The sequence below is a fragment of the Gossypium arboreum genome, chromosome 11, assembly GCF_025698485.1.
Source record: "Gossypium arboreum isolate Shixiya-1 chromosome 11, ASM2569848v2, whole genome shotgun sequence".
NCBI classification, from domain to species: Eukaryota; Viridiplantae; Streptophyta; class Magnoliopsida; order Malvales; family Malvaceae; genus Gossypium; species Gossypium arboreum.
This window is the reverse complement of record NC_069080.1, coordinates 47,786,095-47,800,154: the sequence shown is the minus strand read 5'-3', so window position 1 is coordinate 47,800,154 and position 14,060 is coordinate 47,786,095. Positions and strand designations below refer to the sequence as shown.

General features: G+C 35.2%; 1 protein-coding gene across 1 annotated transcript; it reads left to right on the top strand.

Moving 5' to 3' along the window:
• Positions 1 to 428: 428 nt before the first annotated feature.
• On the top strand, positions 429 to 1,889 carry LOC128283866 (zinc finger BED domain-containing protein RICESLEEPER 2-like). The gene is made up of 4 exons (XM_053021284.1): positions 429 to 1,207; positions 1,368 to 1,600; positions 1,701 to 1,730; positions 1,831 to 1,889. Exons 1-4 carry the CDS (start codon positions 429 to 431, stop codon positions 1,887 to 1,889), a joined length of 1,101 nt encoding a protein of 366 aa, XP_052877244.1.
• Positions 1,890 to 14,060: the final 12,171 nt, after the last annotated feature.

Below are 14,060 nucleotides of genomic sequence, written 5' to 3'. Positions count from 1 at the left end.
TCTCGAAGTAGGAGAAGGAGTTTCAGACATGGTCTAGGTTGAAAAAAGAAATCGTAACCTAAACTGATACCATGTAGAAATCAGAGTATTTGATACTAAATAGAACATAAATCAGAGTTTTTATATACAACCTATGACACTACTTTAGGAAACTCTAAGTTAGGAAAGATACTAAATAGGAGATATGATCCCTTAAAATAAGGGATTTTAATAAAAAAAATATCTACAAAATATTCCTAAAATATTTACAGAATATTCCTACAGAAAGCATAGGTCAAGCCATTGAAAAATGTCTTCAAGATTGGGGGATTGAGAGGGCCTTCAATATTACAGTTGATAATGCATCCGCCAATAGTGTTGCCATTGAATATTTGAGAAAGAAATTGAATCATCGAAATGCTTCTGTTGCAAATGGAAAATTTATTCATATGAGATGTGTTGCACACATTCTTAATCTCATTGTGCAATACGGTATTAAAGATGCTTCTGTGTCTGTGGATCGAGTTAGAGGTGCTGTGAGGTATATAAGAGCATCACCATCGAGGTTGACAAAATCCAACCAACGGGTAAAAGAAGAAATGATAGATAGTAAGGCTCAATTGTGTTTAGATGTGCCAACTAGATGGAACTCAACATATATAATGTTAAAGGTGGCTGAAAAATATGAGCGCGCATTTGAATCATATTTACGTGATGACCATAATTTTTTTCTTGACCTTACTGCTGGAGATGGAGTTCCTACATTTGATGATTGGGATATTGTTCGAAGAGTTATAAAAGTATTAGAGCCTTTTTGTCATCTTACACTGAAGGTGTCCGGATCTTTGCATGTTACCTCTCATTCACTTTTTGAAGTATTGACAGATGTGCATTGTCTTTTTTATGGGTGGCAAGATTGTGGAGATCTAGAAATAATTTCTATGACTTCCAAAATGAGAGAAAAATATAATAAGTATTGGGGTGAAGGAAACAAGATCAACATGCTAGTTTACTTGGCGGTCATCTTTGATCCACGATGTAAAATGAGTTTTTTTGACTTTGTAGTCAACTTGCTTTTTCCTAATGTTGCTAATGACATTATGAAAATGATTGATAAAGAATTACATTGCTTGTTCAATGAGTATTCTTCTAATGCCGAGAGAATTCAATTGTTTGAAGGTAGATCTAGTTCTTTGACAAATATTTGTAGTTCAATGGAAATAGATCAGTCAGAAATGAAAACGAGCTTTGGCCAAACAAAAATACCTTAAGAAGAAGAAACAAGTTGGATTAGAAAGCAAATCTGAGTTGGATAGATATTTGGGTGAGGATAAAGAAGTAAACAATTCAAGTTCATTTGATTTACTGTTGTGGTGGAAAATGAACAGTCCTAGATTCCCTATTCTTGCACAAATGGCTCGAGATATTCTTGCTACTCCTATTTCAACGGTTGCTTCGGAAAGTGCATTTAGCACGGGTGGACATGTTCTCGATAGTTTTAAAAGTTCTCTAACTCCTCTCATGGTCGAGGCTTTGGTTTGCACACAAGATTGGCTTCGAAAATCTAATGATGCCATCAATCTTGAAGATTATGTTGATGAACTTCAAACCATGGAAGATGGTAATACATAAATTTTAATTTATAAAATAAGCTTTTGTGTTATTTATATTAGTAATCATTCCCATAATTTAACTAATACTTTTGTTTTTAAATTTGCTAGACTTATCCAAAATACCCGAAGAACAAGAAGGTAATATACTTAGTATTAGTTTATAAAGTTAAACGTTTATTTAATTTATTTTTGTGAACATTTTTCATCATTTAACTAACTCATTCAATACTTTTACTAGATGTTTCAAGATTATCAATGCCATTGTCATCGATGTTTGAAGCACAAGAAGAAACTTAAACTAATGGTTCTTGAACTGATGTGTTATTGTTATTAGTTTGGTTTGGTTTGTTATTTTTGTTGGTTAATTGGACTTTTGTTGTGTTCTTTTTTTGTTTATTTGTTTGAACTGGTGTAGGTTTCTATTATATTTTGGACTTTTACTTATGTTTTTTTTTATTATAATGTTGTTGTTTAGTTTGACTCATGTTTTCTACTTCGACTTTTACTTATGTTTTTATTATAATCTTGTTGTATTGTTTTTGTTGTTTATTTGGACTCATGTTGGTTATTTAGGTTGATGTTGTGTTGTTTTTATTTATTCACTTATTTATTTCAATTTCTTGTTGTATGATCATGTTTAGAAATTTTAAAGAAAATTATTTTTTTTGAAAAATTTTAAAGAAAATCATTTTTTAAAAAATTAACTCGAACAAATATATTCGATTCGATTCGATTCGAATTTCATCTCACTCGACTCGATTCGAGAAAATTTCAAATAAAGTTAGGATGATAAAATTAGATTCGAAAACTCGATTAACTCAAAAATTTTGATTCGATTCGACTCGATTCGATCGAATGCTCACCCCTAACTAAGAGAGTAGGGTTGTTGCCTACCGTTTGGATTTGCCGCTAGAGTTAGAAAAGATTCACGATGTGTTTCATGTTTCCATGTTACGCCGGTACAGATCAGACCCTTCGCATGTAATTGCGCCAACTGAAGTTGAGATTCTTCCGGATATGACTTATGGTGAGGAGTTGGTTAAGATTTTGGCTCGAGAAGTCAAACAACTAAGAAATAAGAGTATATCGCTTGTGAAGGTTTTGTGTCATAAACATGGGGTTGAGGAAGCCACATGGGAACCTGAGGATTCTCTGCGAAAAAGGAAAAAGTTACATTTTAGTACCCAAATGTGTTAAATAGCTAGAGAACTAAAATTGAGGGCTTTTTAAGGGCAATTATACCCTTTTTAATTGTATTGGCCGGCCATGAGATGAATTTTAAACAAATAGTCAAGGTTTAGGTAAGTGATGTCATGATTTGGTGAAAATAATGTCTAAAAGCCTAGCTATTATTTTTCTTCTTCTCTATCCCTTCTCTCCACCGAAAATATCAGCAAATATGAAGGTTTGAAAGCTGAAAATTTTCAGCAACTTATTCCTCTCATAATGTAAGTGATCTTGATGATTTTCTTGATGATTTTTATATTTTTGGCATGCTTGTGTCATGGGTTTTAAAATGAAAGGACTAGTTTGAAAAATGGTGATAAGTCTAGAGATTTACCATGAGAGATTTTATGTTGTTTTCTGAAATTTTATGGAAGAAAATGAATCTTAGAAGAGTTCTAAACAACTTTTGTGAAAGGTGTTAGCATGAAAACATCTAAAGGGGCTATTTTGAATAAGTTGCAAAATAGATGGTAAGTGTGTGAATAGTGAGAATTTAGGGTTACTATAAGAGTAAAAAAGGGTCAGCTAGGCCTAAGATAAGAGGAAATTCGATAAAAATTGAATTTCGTACATAAGGGTAAAATGGTCAAATTGCCAAAGTATAGGGGCAAAATAGTCATTTTACCAAAAATAATGAATTTATGATTGCCTAATTGTAATTAGTGATTAAATGAGTGCATTTTTGCTATTATAGATCAAGATTTACCAAATTTGAACCTAGACCAGGGAAAAGTCAAGCAAATTGACTAAATCGACTAGTCGAGTACATTTTGTAAATCGAGGTAAGTTGTATGTAAATAATAAAACTACTTTGTTAATGCATGTATTCGAATTTTCATTGAATTGATATGATATGAATTGCTAGATTGTGAATTGAGAATGTATATTAACAATTGAGATAGTAGAAAGATCTAGTTGGGACCCTAGGAAACAAACCGGATATTCATGCCATAGCATTCGAATTTCTTGTGTGCCAGAGTAAGACATGTCTGGGACATGCATCGGGCACATTATGATTGCCAGCGTAAGACCATGTCTTGGACATGGCATCGGTGTAGAGATAAGTGCCAGTGTAAGATATGTCTGGGACATGCATCGGCCTCGACGATGATGGCCAGTGTAAGACGTGTCTGGGGCATGCATCAACTAAGAGTTGTGCTAGTGTAAGACATGTCTGGGACATACATCAGCACGTATATACGAGAGCTAGTATAAGACCATGTCTGGGACATGGCATCAGCCTCGATGATGATAGCCAGTGTAAGACCATGTCTAGGACATGGCATCGGTAACTTATCCCATGATTGAGGCTTATAGAATATCCGGCAGTATTCCAAAAGGCTCAACTTTCAAAGTTATGAAAGTGAGATAGTAAGGAAAGTATAATAATGCTGTAAGTGGTACAGTACCTATTTGGTATGCATGAGAATGAACACAAAATAGAAAATGTGACTAGAGTATACGGTAATGAGTAAGTCAAGCATATGCCTATCTTTGTGCTATGAGTATGATGACTAGAGGTGAAATTGTTGTTGTATATTTATTTATATGCAACTTACTAAGCTTTATGCTTACTCTCTTTCCTTTCCCCTTTTCTTTCAGTACTGATTTATTTGCTCAAGGATCCCTTGGAGTCAGAGATATCACTCACATTATCAGCCGTAATACTCGGTATAATTGGATTTATATTTTTGATTATGGTATGTATAGGGCTAGACCTTATTATTTTATGTCTTTGAGAATTGACCAAATGTGTTGGTCTAAAATAGATTCTACTATTTACATTGAGCTTTGAATGCTTTCATTTTGAATCTATAAAAGATGAATCTTCATGGTTGAATGAATGTCTATTATACTTTTTTTGGTATTGGTTGGTATTGACATGAAAATAAGTACACTAGGGTGGCAAAGAGTCTTGGTAGATAGCCTCATATTGTCCACACGGGTAGATACACGGGCGTATGTCTAGGCTGTGTGTGATACAGGGTCAGCCCCGTGGGCGTGTGAGAAGGCTGTGCATCCCCTATACCTAGATATTTCATGTCAGAATGCATGGTAAGGGTCACATGGGCAGAGACACGGCCGTGTGTCTTAGCCGTATAGAGGGCACGGCCTAGTACTCAGGCATGTACCATGGCTATGTGATGCGGACGTCAGAAACAGAATACCCAGGTTTTTGCACACAGGCTACGCCACAGGCGTGTTGTGACCGTGTGAAAGGACACGGGCGTGTGTCAAGGTCGTGTGAAGTATGCACTTGTTTTATGAAAAATTGTAAAAAAAATTAAATTGGCCACACGGGTACAGGACATGGGCGTGCCCAAGCACACGAGCATGTGCCCTATACCCACACGGGCGTGTGGAGCCTTAAAGCATAAAATTTTCTAAGTTTTTCTTGAGCACCAGTTTGGTCCCGAACCACCTCGAATGTATGTTTTGGGTCTCGTAAGGCCAATTAAGGGACTGATTGCATATGAAATGAAAAGTTTTAAATTGATCAAAATTTTATGGCCTGATTTTCTAATATTGGTTGAGTTTAAGTCCTCTAACACCTCAAACACTGTCCCGGTGTTGGATACGGGCGAGGGGTGTTACATATTTGGTAAGATTTATGTTTTATGCCTATGAACTTACTAAGCTTCTATAAGATTCCTTCAGTGTATTTAATATCTTTTGTAGATTGACATGAAAATATACGGAGGATTGGATCAACATTGAGGATCACACTATCCAGGTTATCTTAGGTAGCTTTTGTAAATTTCCTTTTTGATTTATATGGCATGTATATGATTTGATGATTAAATAAATGCTAAGACTTGTCTAATGAATATGTATTAAAGTAAAGAATGATGAATATGCTAAATGGTATAATTATAATAGAAGTATGATTTGGTATCAAATTGGTTGAAATGGATTGGTTGGTTTGGGTTGGTCTTGGTTTTAAAATTCCAGGGAAGGTTAGATATTTATAAAGGGGTTATATTGAGCTTATCAAAAAACTCTGGAATTTTGCGAAAAATTTCCTATGGTTTCAATTTAATTTCGGTTTGATCCCGAAATATATTTTGGGCTCTAGAGGCCCATTTAAAGGACGTTATGACATGTTTCGGTAAATGAATAGTATTCAACTTGTAATAACAAAAAATTACTTTGGTAAACTCTGTTAATGTCTCCTACTCCATTCCAGCGACGAATACGGGTAAGGAGTTTTACATTTAGTGGTATCAGAGCCCAGTTTAGCCGATTCTCGGAACATGTGTGATGTGTAAAGTGTTTAAAAATACATGCTATATAAATCTGTGATTGTGTGATGTGTATGATCCGATCTAATTCTTGTTATTTTTATAGATTATAAAGATGTCGGATAGATCTGAACGTGCTGAGAAGGAAGAAGCTAATAGTAGAGTATAGACTTCTGAGCAAGGAACAAGTAGTGATGTTCCAATTTCTTTTATGCAAGAACGAGAACTTAAAAATATGATTTATGGAGTTATGAATCAGTGGTATAGGGAGATGATACAAGAAAGAAGTCAAGCTCAACCACCTCCTCCCCCTACTGCACCACTTGTGGTAGCCCCGAGTGCTCCTCCACCTCCTCTGATAACTGAAACTAGTAAACATTCTCCAATTGAAAAGCTTAGGAAGTTTGGGCTGAAGAATTTCGAGGTAGATTGGAGGATGATTCTGTAAAAGCTGAATATTGGTTACAAATTCTGGTAAGAATTTTTAAACAAATGGCTTATTCTCCGAATGATTATCTAATATGTGCTATCTCACTATTAAAAGAAAAAGCGTACAATTGGTGAAAAACTGTGAAAGCGATAGTACATGAAGAAAAGCTTACTTAGGAAATTTTCTAAAATGAGTTTAAAAAAAATATGTGTGGAAAAGATATCTAGAAAAGAAAAAGAGAGAATTTCTCGACCTATGGCAGGGAAATAATTCAGTGGCTGAATACGAAAGAGAATTTATCTACCTCAGTAAATATGCTCGAGACATTGTACCTACTAAAGAAGAAATGTGTATCAGATTTGAAGAATGCCTTAAATGATAAGATTAGAATGATGATTAGGGGCAATGAAATACGGGAGTTCGTTGCTCTATCAGACCATGCTCAAAAGCTCGAAGAAGTATATAACAGAAAACTACAGCGGGATCAGAAAAGTAAAGAGTCATTTAAAAGAAGTGCTTCTAAGTCATTTTCAGATTTGCCGATGAAGAAATCTAGAGAAGAAATTAGTCGAACTACATCAATACCGGGAAGATTGGGTAGAGGTAGATCAAGACAATCTGATTTCAGGGTATTCGATAGACCCTAAAGCAAGTGTGAGTAGTGTTCAGAATACTCCCGGCCTAAATGTCAATATTGTGGAAGACATCATGTCGATAAATGCAAGACTAAGATGGGGGCTTGTTATAAATGTGGGGCTACTGATCATCTTATTCGAGATTGTCCCTAGCTACAAAAAGATGAAGTGGAACAGAAAGAGATACAGAGAACCACTTTCTAAAGAGGTAGACATTCGAGCCAGAGTAGTGCTACAGGGGCTACCCGTTCGAGTATGAGAGAACCAGTTAGTCAATCAGAGAATAGAGCACCAGCACGTGCCTATGCCATTCAAACAAGGGAAGAGGCTACGGCTCCTGATGTAATTGTTGGTACTTTCTATCTTTATGATGTTACTGTTTATGCATTAATAGACCCTAAGTCTACTCATTCATATATTTGCACTATGCTAGCATCTGAAAAGAAATTATCTGTTGAGTCCACTGATTATAATATACAAGTCACTAATCTATTAGGTCAAAGTGTGATAGTTAATTTGATATGTCGTAATTGTCCACTAAAAATGGAAGGTTATGAATTTCTCGCTGATTTGATGTTATTACCCTTTTGAGAATTTGATATTATTCTGGGGATAGGTTGGTTAACAAAACATGATGCTGTAGTGAACTGTCGAGAGAAATGGATTGATTTGAAAATTTTGGTAGGAGAAGTGATTTCGACTGAGTTTGGAAATATAAAATATAATGTCAGAATTATTTCAGCCTTTTCAGCTCAGAAGCTATTATGGAAGGGTACTGAAACATATTTAGCTTATATTCTTGATACTCAAGATTTTGAATCAAAGTTGGAATTGTGCCAGTTGTTAATGAATTTGCTGATGTGTTTCCTGAGAAATTGTCGGGTTTACCACCAGATCGTGAAGTTGAGTTTGTGATTGATGTGATCCTGAGAATAGCTCCAATATCCATAACACCGTACAGAATGACACTGAGAAATTAAAAGAGTTGAAGACTCAGTTGCAAGAATTGTTAGATAAAGGGTTTATTAGACTGAGTACGTCTCCTTGGAGTGCACTTGTTTTGCTTGTGAAAAAGAAAGATGACTCGTTTAGATTGTGTATAGATTACAGACAGTTAAATAAGGTTACGATCAAGAACAAATATCCTTTGTCCCGCATTGATGATTTGTTCGATCAATTGAAAGGTGTTGCTGTGTTTTCAAAAATAGATATTCGATCTGGGTATTATCAGCTGAAAGTTAAAGAATGTGACGTGCTAAAAACTATTTTCAGAACTCGGTATAGTCATTACGAGTTTCTGGTAATGTCATTTGATTTAACTAATGTTCTTGTTGCATTTATGGACTTGATGAATCAGATTTTTCAACCTTATTTGGATAGATTGGTGGTTGTATTTATTGATGATATGTTGATCTATTCGAAGACCGAGCCCGATCATATGCACAACACTGGAGAATTGTGTTACAGACCTTGAGAGAGAAGCAGTTGTATGCAAAGTTCAGCAAGTGTGAATTTTGGCTACATGAGGTTGGATTTCTGGGTCATATTGTTTCAGCTGAAGGAATTTGAGTAGATCCAAGTAAAGTGTCAGCAGTGGTGAATTGGAAAACTCTAAAGAACGTAACAGAAGTGCGAAGTTTCCTAGAATTAGCGGGATACTATCGTCAATCTGTTAAAAATTTTTAAATGATTGCTTTCTCGATGACCCGGCTACTTCAGAAGAATGTTGAATTTGTATGGTCTGAAGAGTGCCAACAAAGTTTTGATCAGCTGAAGAAGATGTTGACAGAAGCTCCAGTGTTAACTCAGCTAGAATCAAGTATACAGTATGTTGTGTATAGTGATGCATCTTTAAATGATTTGGGTTGTCTTTTAATGCAGTCAAGGAAAGTAGTAGCATATGCTTCTCAGTAATTAAAATCATACGAGAAGAATTACCCTACTCATGATTTGGAGTTGGCTGCGATTGTGTTTGCTTTAAAAATCTAGAGACATTATTTTTATGGAGAAAAATATTATGTGTATATCGATCACAAAAGTCTGAAATATCTGATGACACAGAAAGAACTGAATTTGAAACAGAGACAGTGGCTTGAACTATTGAAAGATTACGATCTTGTTATTGATTATCACCCGGGGAAAGCTAATGTGGTCGCTGATGCACTTAGCCGAAAATCATCCTTGTTTGCACTTCGAGCAATGAATGTTCATTTGTCTATTAATAAAGATGGTTCGGTATTAGCAGAATTGAAAGCGAAATTTACATTCCTTCAACGGATCCGTGAATTACAGATTGATGATCCAAAACTAGTACTGAAACAACAAACGATTCAAGATAATTTGAGTTCAGATTATAGTGTTGATGATGGTGGTATGTTGCGTTATAGTAATAGAATTTATGTTCCGAATAATTCAGAATTGAAAAATGATATTCTTACTGAAGCTCACAATAGTATGTATTCTATCCATTTGGGTAGTACAAAAATGTATTGTGATTTAAAAAGAATGTACTGGTGGCCTGGTATGAAGCGAGAGATTTATGAATTTGTTGCAAAATGTCTAATCTGTCAGCAGGTGAAAGCAAAGCATCAAGTACCAACAGGTTTATTACAACTTGTTATGATTCCTAAATGGAAGTGGGAGTACATTACGATGGATTTTGTATCAGGATTGCCTGTGACTTAGAGAAAAAAAGATTCAATCTAGGTTATCGTTGATAGATTGACAAAGTCGGCACATTTTATTCCAGTTAGAACAAATTTTTCATTGGAGAAGTTAGTGAAATTGTATACCTCCGATATTGTGAGATTACATGGAGTTCCAGTATCTATTATTTCAGATCGGGATCCGAGATTTACTTTGAGATTTTGGAGTAAATTACAGGAGGCTTTGGGCACTAAATTAAATTTCAGCACAGCTTTTCATCCCCAAACAGACGGGCAGTCAGAGCGAGTGATTCAGCTTTTAGAAGATATGTTAAGGTGTTGTATACTTGAGTTCGGCGGTAGCTGGGAAAGGTATTTACCTTTAGTCGAATTTGCTTATAATAATAGTTATCAAACTAGTATTAAAATGGCATCGTTTGAAGCTTTGTATGGAAGAAAGTGTAGAACTCCATTATATTGGTCTGAATTAAGTGAACCGAAACTAGTGGGGGTAGACTTGATTCAAGAAACCAAAGAAAAGGTTCGTATTATTCGAGATTGTTTAAAAGCTGCCTCTGATCGACAAAAATCATATGCAGATTTGAAGAGAAGGGATATAAAGTTTAATGTGGGTGATAGTGTATTTTTGAAAGTGTCACCGTGAAAGAAAGTTTTGCGGTTCGGCAGAAAGGGAAAACTTAGCCCATGATTTAGCGGGCCGTATGAAATCATTGAAAGAATCGGTCCGGTAGCTTATAGATTGGCTTTGTCCCCGGAGCTTGAAAAGATTCATAACGTGTTTCATGTGTCTATGTTGAGACGGTACAGATCATATCCATCACATGTAATTCCTCATACAGAAATAGAGCTCCAACCCGACATGACTTATTCAGAAGAACTGGTGAAAATTCTGGCTTGGGAAGTAAAAGAGTTGAGGAACAAACAGGTACCATTAGTAAAAGTGTTCTGGCATCAACATGGTGAGGAGGAGGCAACCTGGGAAACGGAGGAATCAATGAAATCACAGTATTCAAACCTATTTTCAGGTAACAAATTTTGAGGACAAAATTTCTTATAGGGGGAGAATTGTAATTGCCTAAATTTTCAGTGGTGTTAGAATAGTGATTCGAGATCACTAAATCTGACAAATGAGTAGAAAATATTATTAATTTAGTGAGTATAAGTTAAATGTGAAGTTAGGAAAATTTTTGAAATAGTGAATAGTATACTAGAAATAAATATTAAAATAATTAGAATTGAAAACGAGGTATCGAGACTTTGGAAATTTTAAACTGAGCCATAAATATTTTTATAAATATTTATGGGGTGTTAATAAGTTAGTATTAAAGTTTCGTCAAGAAATTTTAAAGTTCCAATTGTTAAGTGAACTAAAAGGCCTAAATTGTAACAAATGTAAAATTATGAGAAATGATTAAATAGCTTAAATGATAAAAGAAAGAAGGTTTAAAAGGCAAATAGACCCAAGGTCTATTTGGGCTGGACGGCAAGGGTATGAAATCAACAAGAAAATAAGGAGAATTAAGGGCAAAATTGGAATATTGCAAAATTTACTTAATAAAGCTAGGACTAAAGTGGAATTATCTAGATTTCTCTTTATTTTTCTGAATTCTCATAAGTAAAAACACCATAGAAGGGTTTCCTTAAGCTGGCTTTTCATATTACTGCAAATCGACAACCTGAAGCAAGTCGAGGAAAAGAAAAAGTAGCTGATTAGTCCCTAAACTTTCACAAATTTTAAAAATCGACCCAGGTAAGTTCATATAGCTGAAAATTTAATGATTAAATATTAATTTTATGAATTATATAATGTATGATGAGATATATTTATTGATGAATGGAAAATAAAATAACAATGTAAAAACCGAATAAATGATCAAATTGAGCAGAACGTTAGATTTGAGTACTTCTTATCAGTGACAAGCGATAAGTGGTAGCCTCAACTACACTTATCTGATTATTGACAAGTGACAAGTGATAAGAGGTAGCTTTAGCTACACTTATCTGATCAGTGACAAGTGACAAGTGATAAATGTGATCCGTGTAAGACCGTGGCAAGGCTTTGGCTTCGGAAAATGATAAGTGATCACACGCAAGATTGTAGTTATAATATGGCAAAGTGGAAGTGAAGTACTCAATTTTCCGTAATCGTTCCCTAATTTGATTAAGAATAGTATGTGACAAATGGGCCCAAAAGAATTAAAGTAAATGGATAAGTGGTAGTGAGTTTATACAAGGGAACTCACCAATGATTATGGTTGATAGGTGAACTTAATAATTGTGTATATTGTATAAGTGTATAAATATTTGGTAAGATTTATGTTTTATGCCTATGAACTTACTAAGCTTCTCTAAGCTTACTTGAGTGTATTTAATGTCTCTTGTAGATTGATGTGAAAATATACGGAGGATCGGATCAACACTGAGGATCACACTATCCAGATTATCTCCGGTAGCTTTTGTAAATTTCCTTTTTGATTTATATGGCATGTATATGGTTTGATGATTAAATAAATGCTAAGACTTGTTTAATGAATATGTATTAAAGTAAAGAGTGATGAATATGCTGAATGGTATAATTATAATAGAAGTCTGATTTGGTATCAAATTGGTTTAAATGGATTGGTTGGTTTGGATTTATCTTGGTTTTAAAATTGCAGGGAAGGTTAGATATTTATAAAGGGGTTATATTGAGCTTATAAAAAAAAACTTTGGAATTATGCGAAAAATTCCCTATGGTTTTGATTTAATTTCGGTTTGATCCCGAAGTATATTTTGGGCTTTGGAGGCCCATCTAGAGGACGTTATGACATGTTTCTATAAATGAATAGTATTCAACTTGTAATAACAAAAAATTAATTTGGTAAACTCTGGTAATGCCTCGTACTCTATTCCAGCGACGAATACGGGTAAGGAGTGTTACACTAATTTTGGGTCCCCATCTAGAGATACATCTAGAGGTGTTGGGCATCATAGCAGATGGTGATGAAGGGTCCGATAATGAACGTCAGTCCCACCATAATCTTGAAGAATTGAATGACCCCAATTTGGATAAGGTCTCGAAAGATATAGACGATAAAGACGTGGTAAAGGGTCAAGATGTGCATCTTTATTTTGTCGGGAACACAAGATTTGTTACAGTTATACGGAATGATCCAGGGGCCCACATGTCGAGTATAAAACCTGATGTGGTGCTTGCATGCGAGTTCCTCAAATACCCAAATATAGTACTTGCTCACCTGATGGAGGCAGATTCAGGGGTTCGAGAGTTGTTCATAGGTTAACAGTTTAATAATAAAAAAGACTGTGTATATGCAATAAAGCGATACAACAGGAAGTTGTCAGTGGACTACAAAGTATTGAAGTTAACACAGACTTTATATATTAGGGAATATTGGATGACCAACAACGATTGTGACTAGCGGGTTTGGGCTGCATTAATACAGAGAACTCAAATGCGAACAATCAAAAAATTAGAAGGGCCTCATACATGTACACTATACGTATGATGTAAAACCACCAAATATTGGATGTGAAAATAATATGCAATTACATCATGTCATTGGTAAAAGACACACCCATCATTCTTGTATCAATTCTTATTGTGAACATACGAAGCTCGATTTAACTACAGGGTGTCATACAGAAAAGCATGGTTGGTGAAACAGATGGCAATGGAGTAGTTATATGATGACTATAATGCATTATACAACGAACTTCAATGGTGGATAGTTGTGATGCAGGAGTATGTGATAGGTATCATGATTGATTTGCAAACAATGCTGCACAAAGGCCCGGACAACGAATACAACTGGGGAGACGAGTTTTCCACCGATTGTTTTGAATGTTCGATCCCTTTGTTAGGGCATTCTCCCACTATAAGTCATTGGTGCAGGTGGATGATACTTGTCTTTATGGTAAATATACGCAAATACTCCTGATAGTGGTTATACAAGACGACAACCAAAACATACTTTCGGTTACTTTCGCCATCATAGAGTCTAAGAACTTCGAATAGTGGTTGTTTTCGAAACTTGAAAAAATTACGAAACAGAGGCTATTTTCAAAATTGTCCAGCACCACACGACCGTGAGGAGTACACGACCATGTGTGATTATGCGGCCAGGATAGGTAGGTTGTGTGGACCACATGGGCTGGCCACGGCTATGTGGGCCTTTTAGACCAATTTTGAGGCTCGATTAGGGGCTAATTAAGGGACTTGAAAATTGCTTCTGTGGGCATTATTTAAGACCAGAAAAGCATAAGTTTCG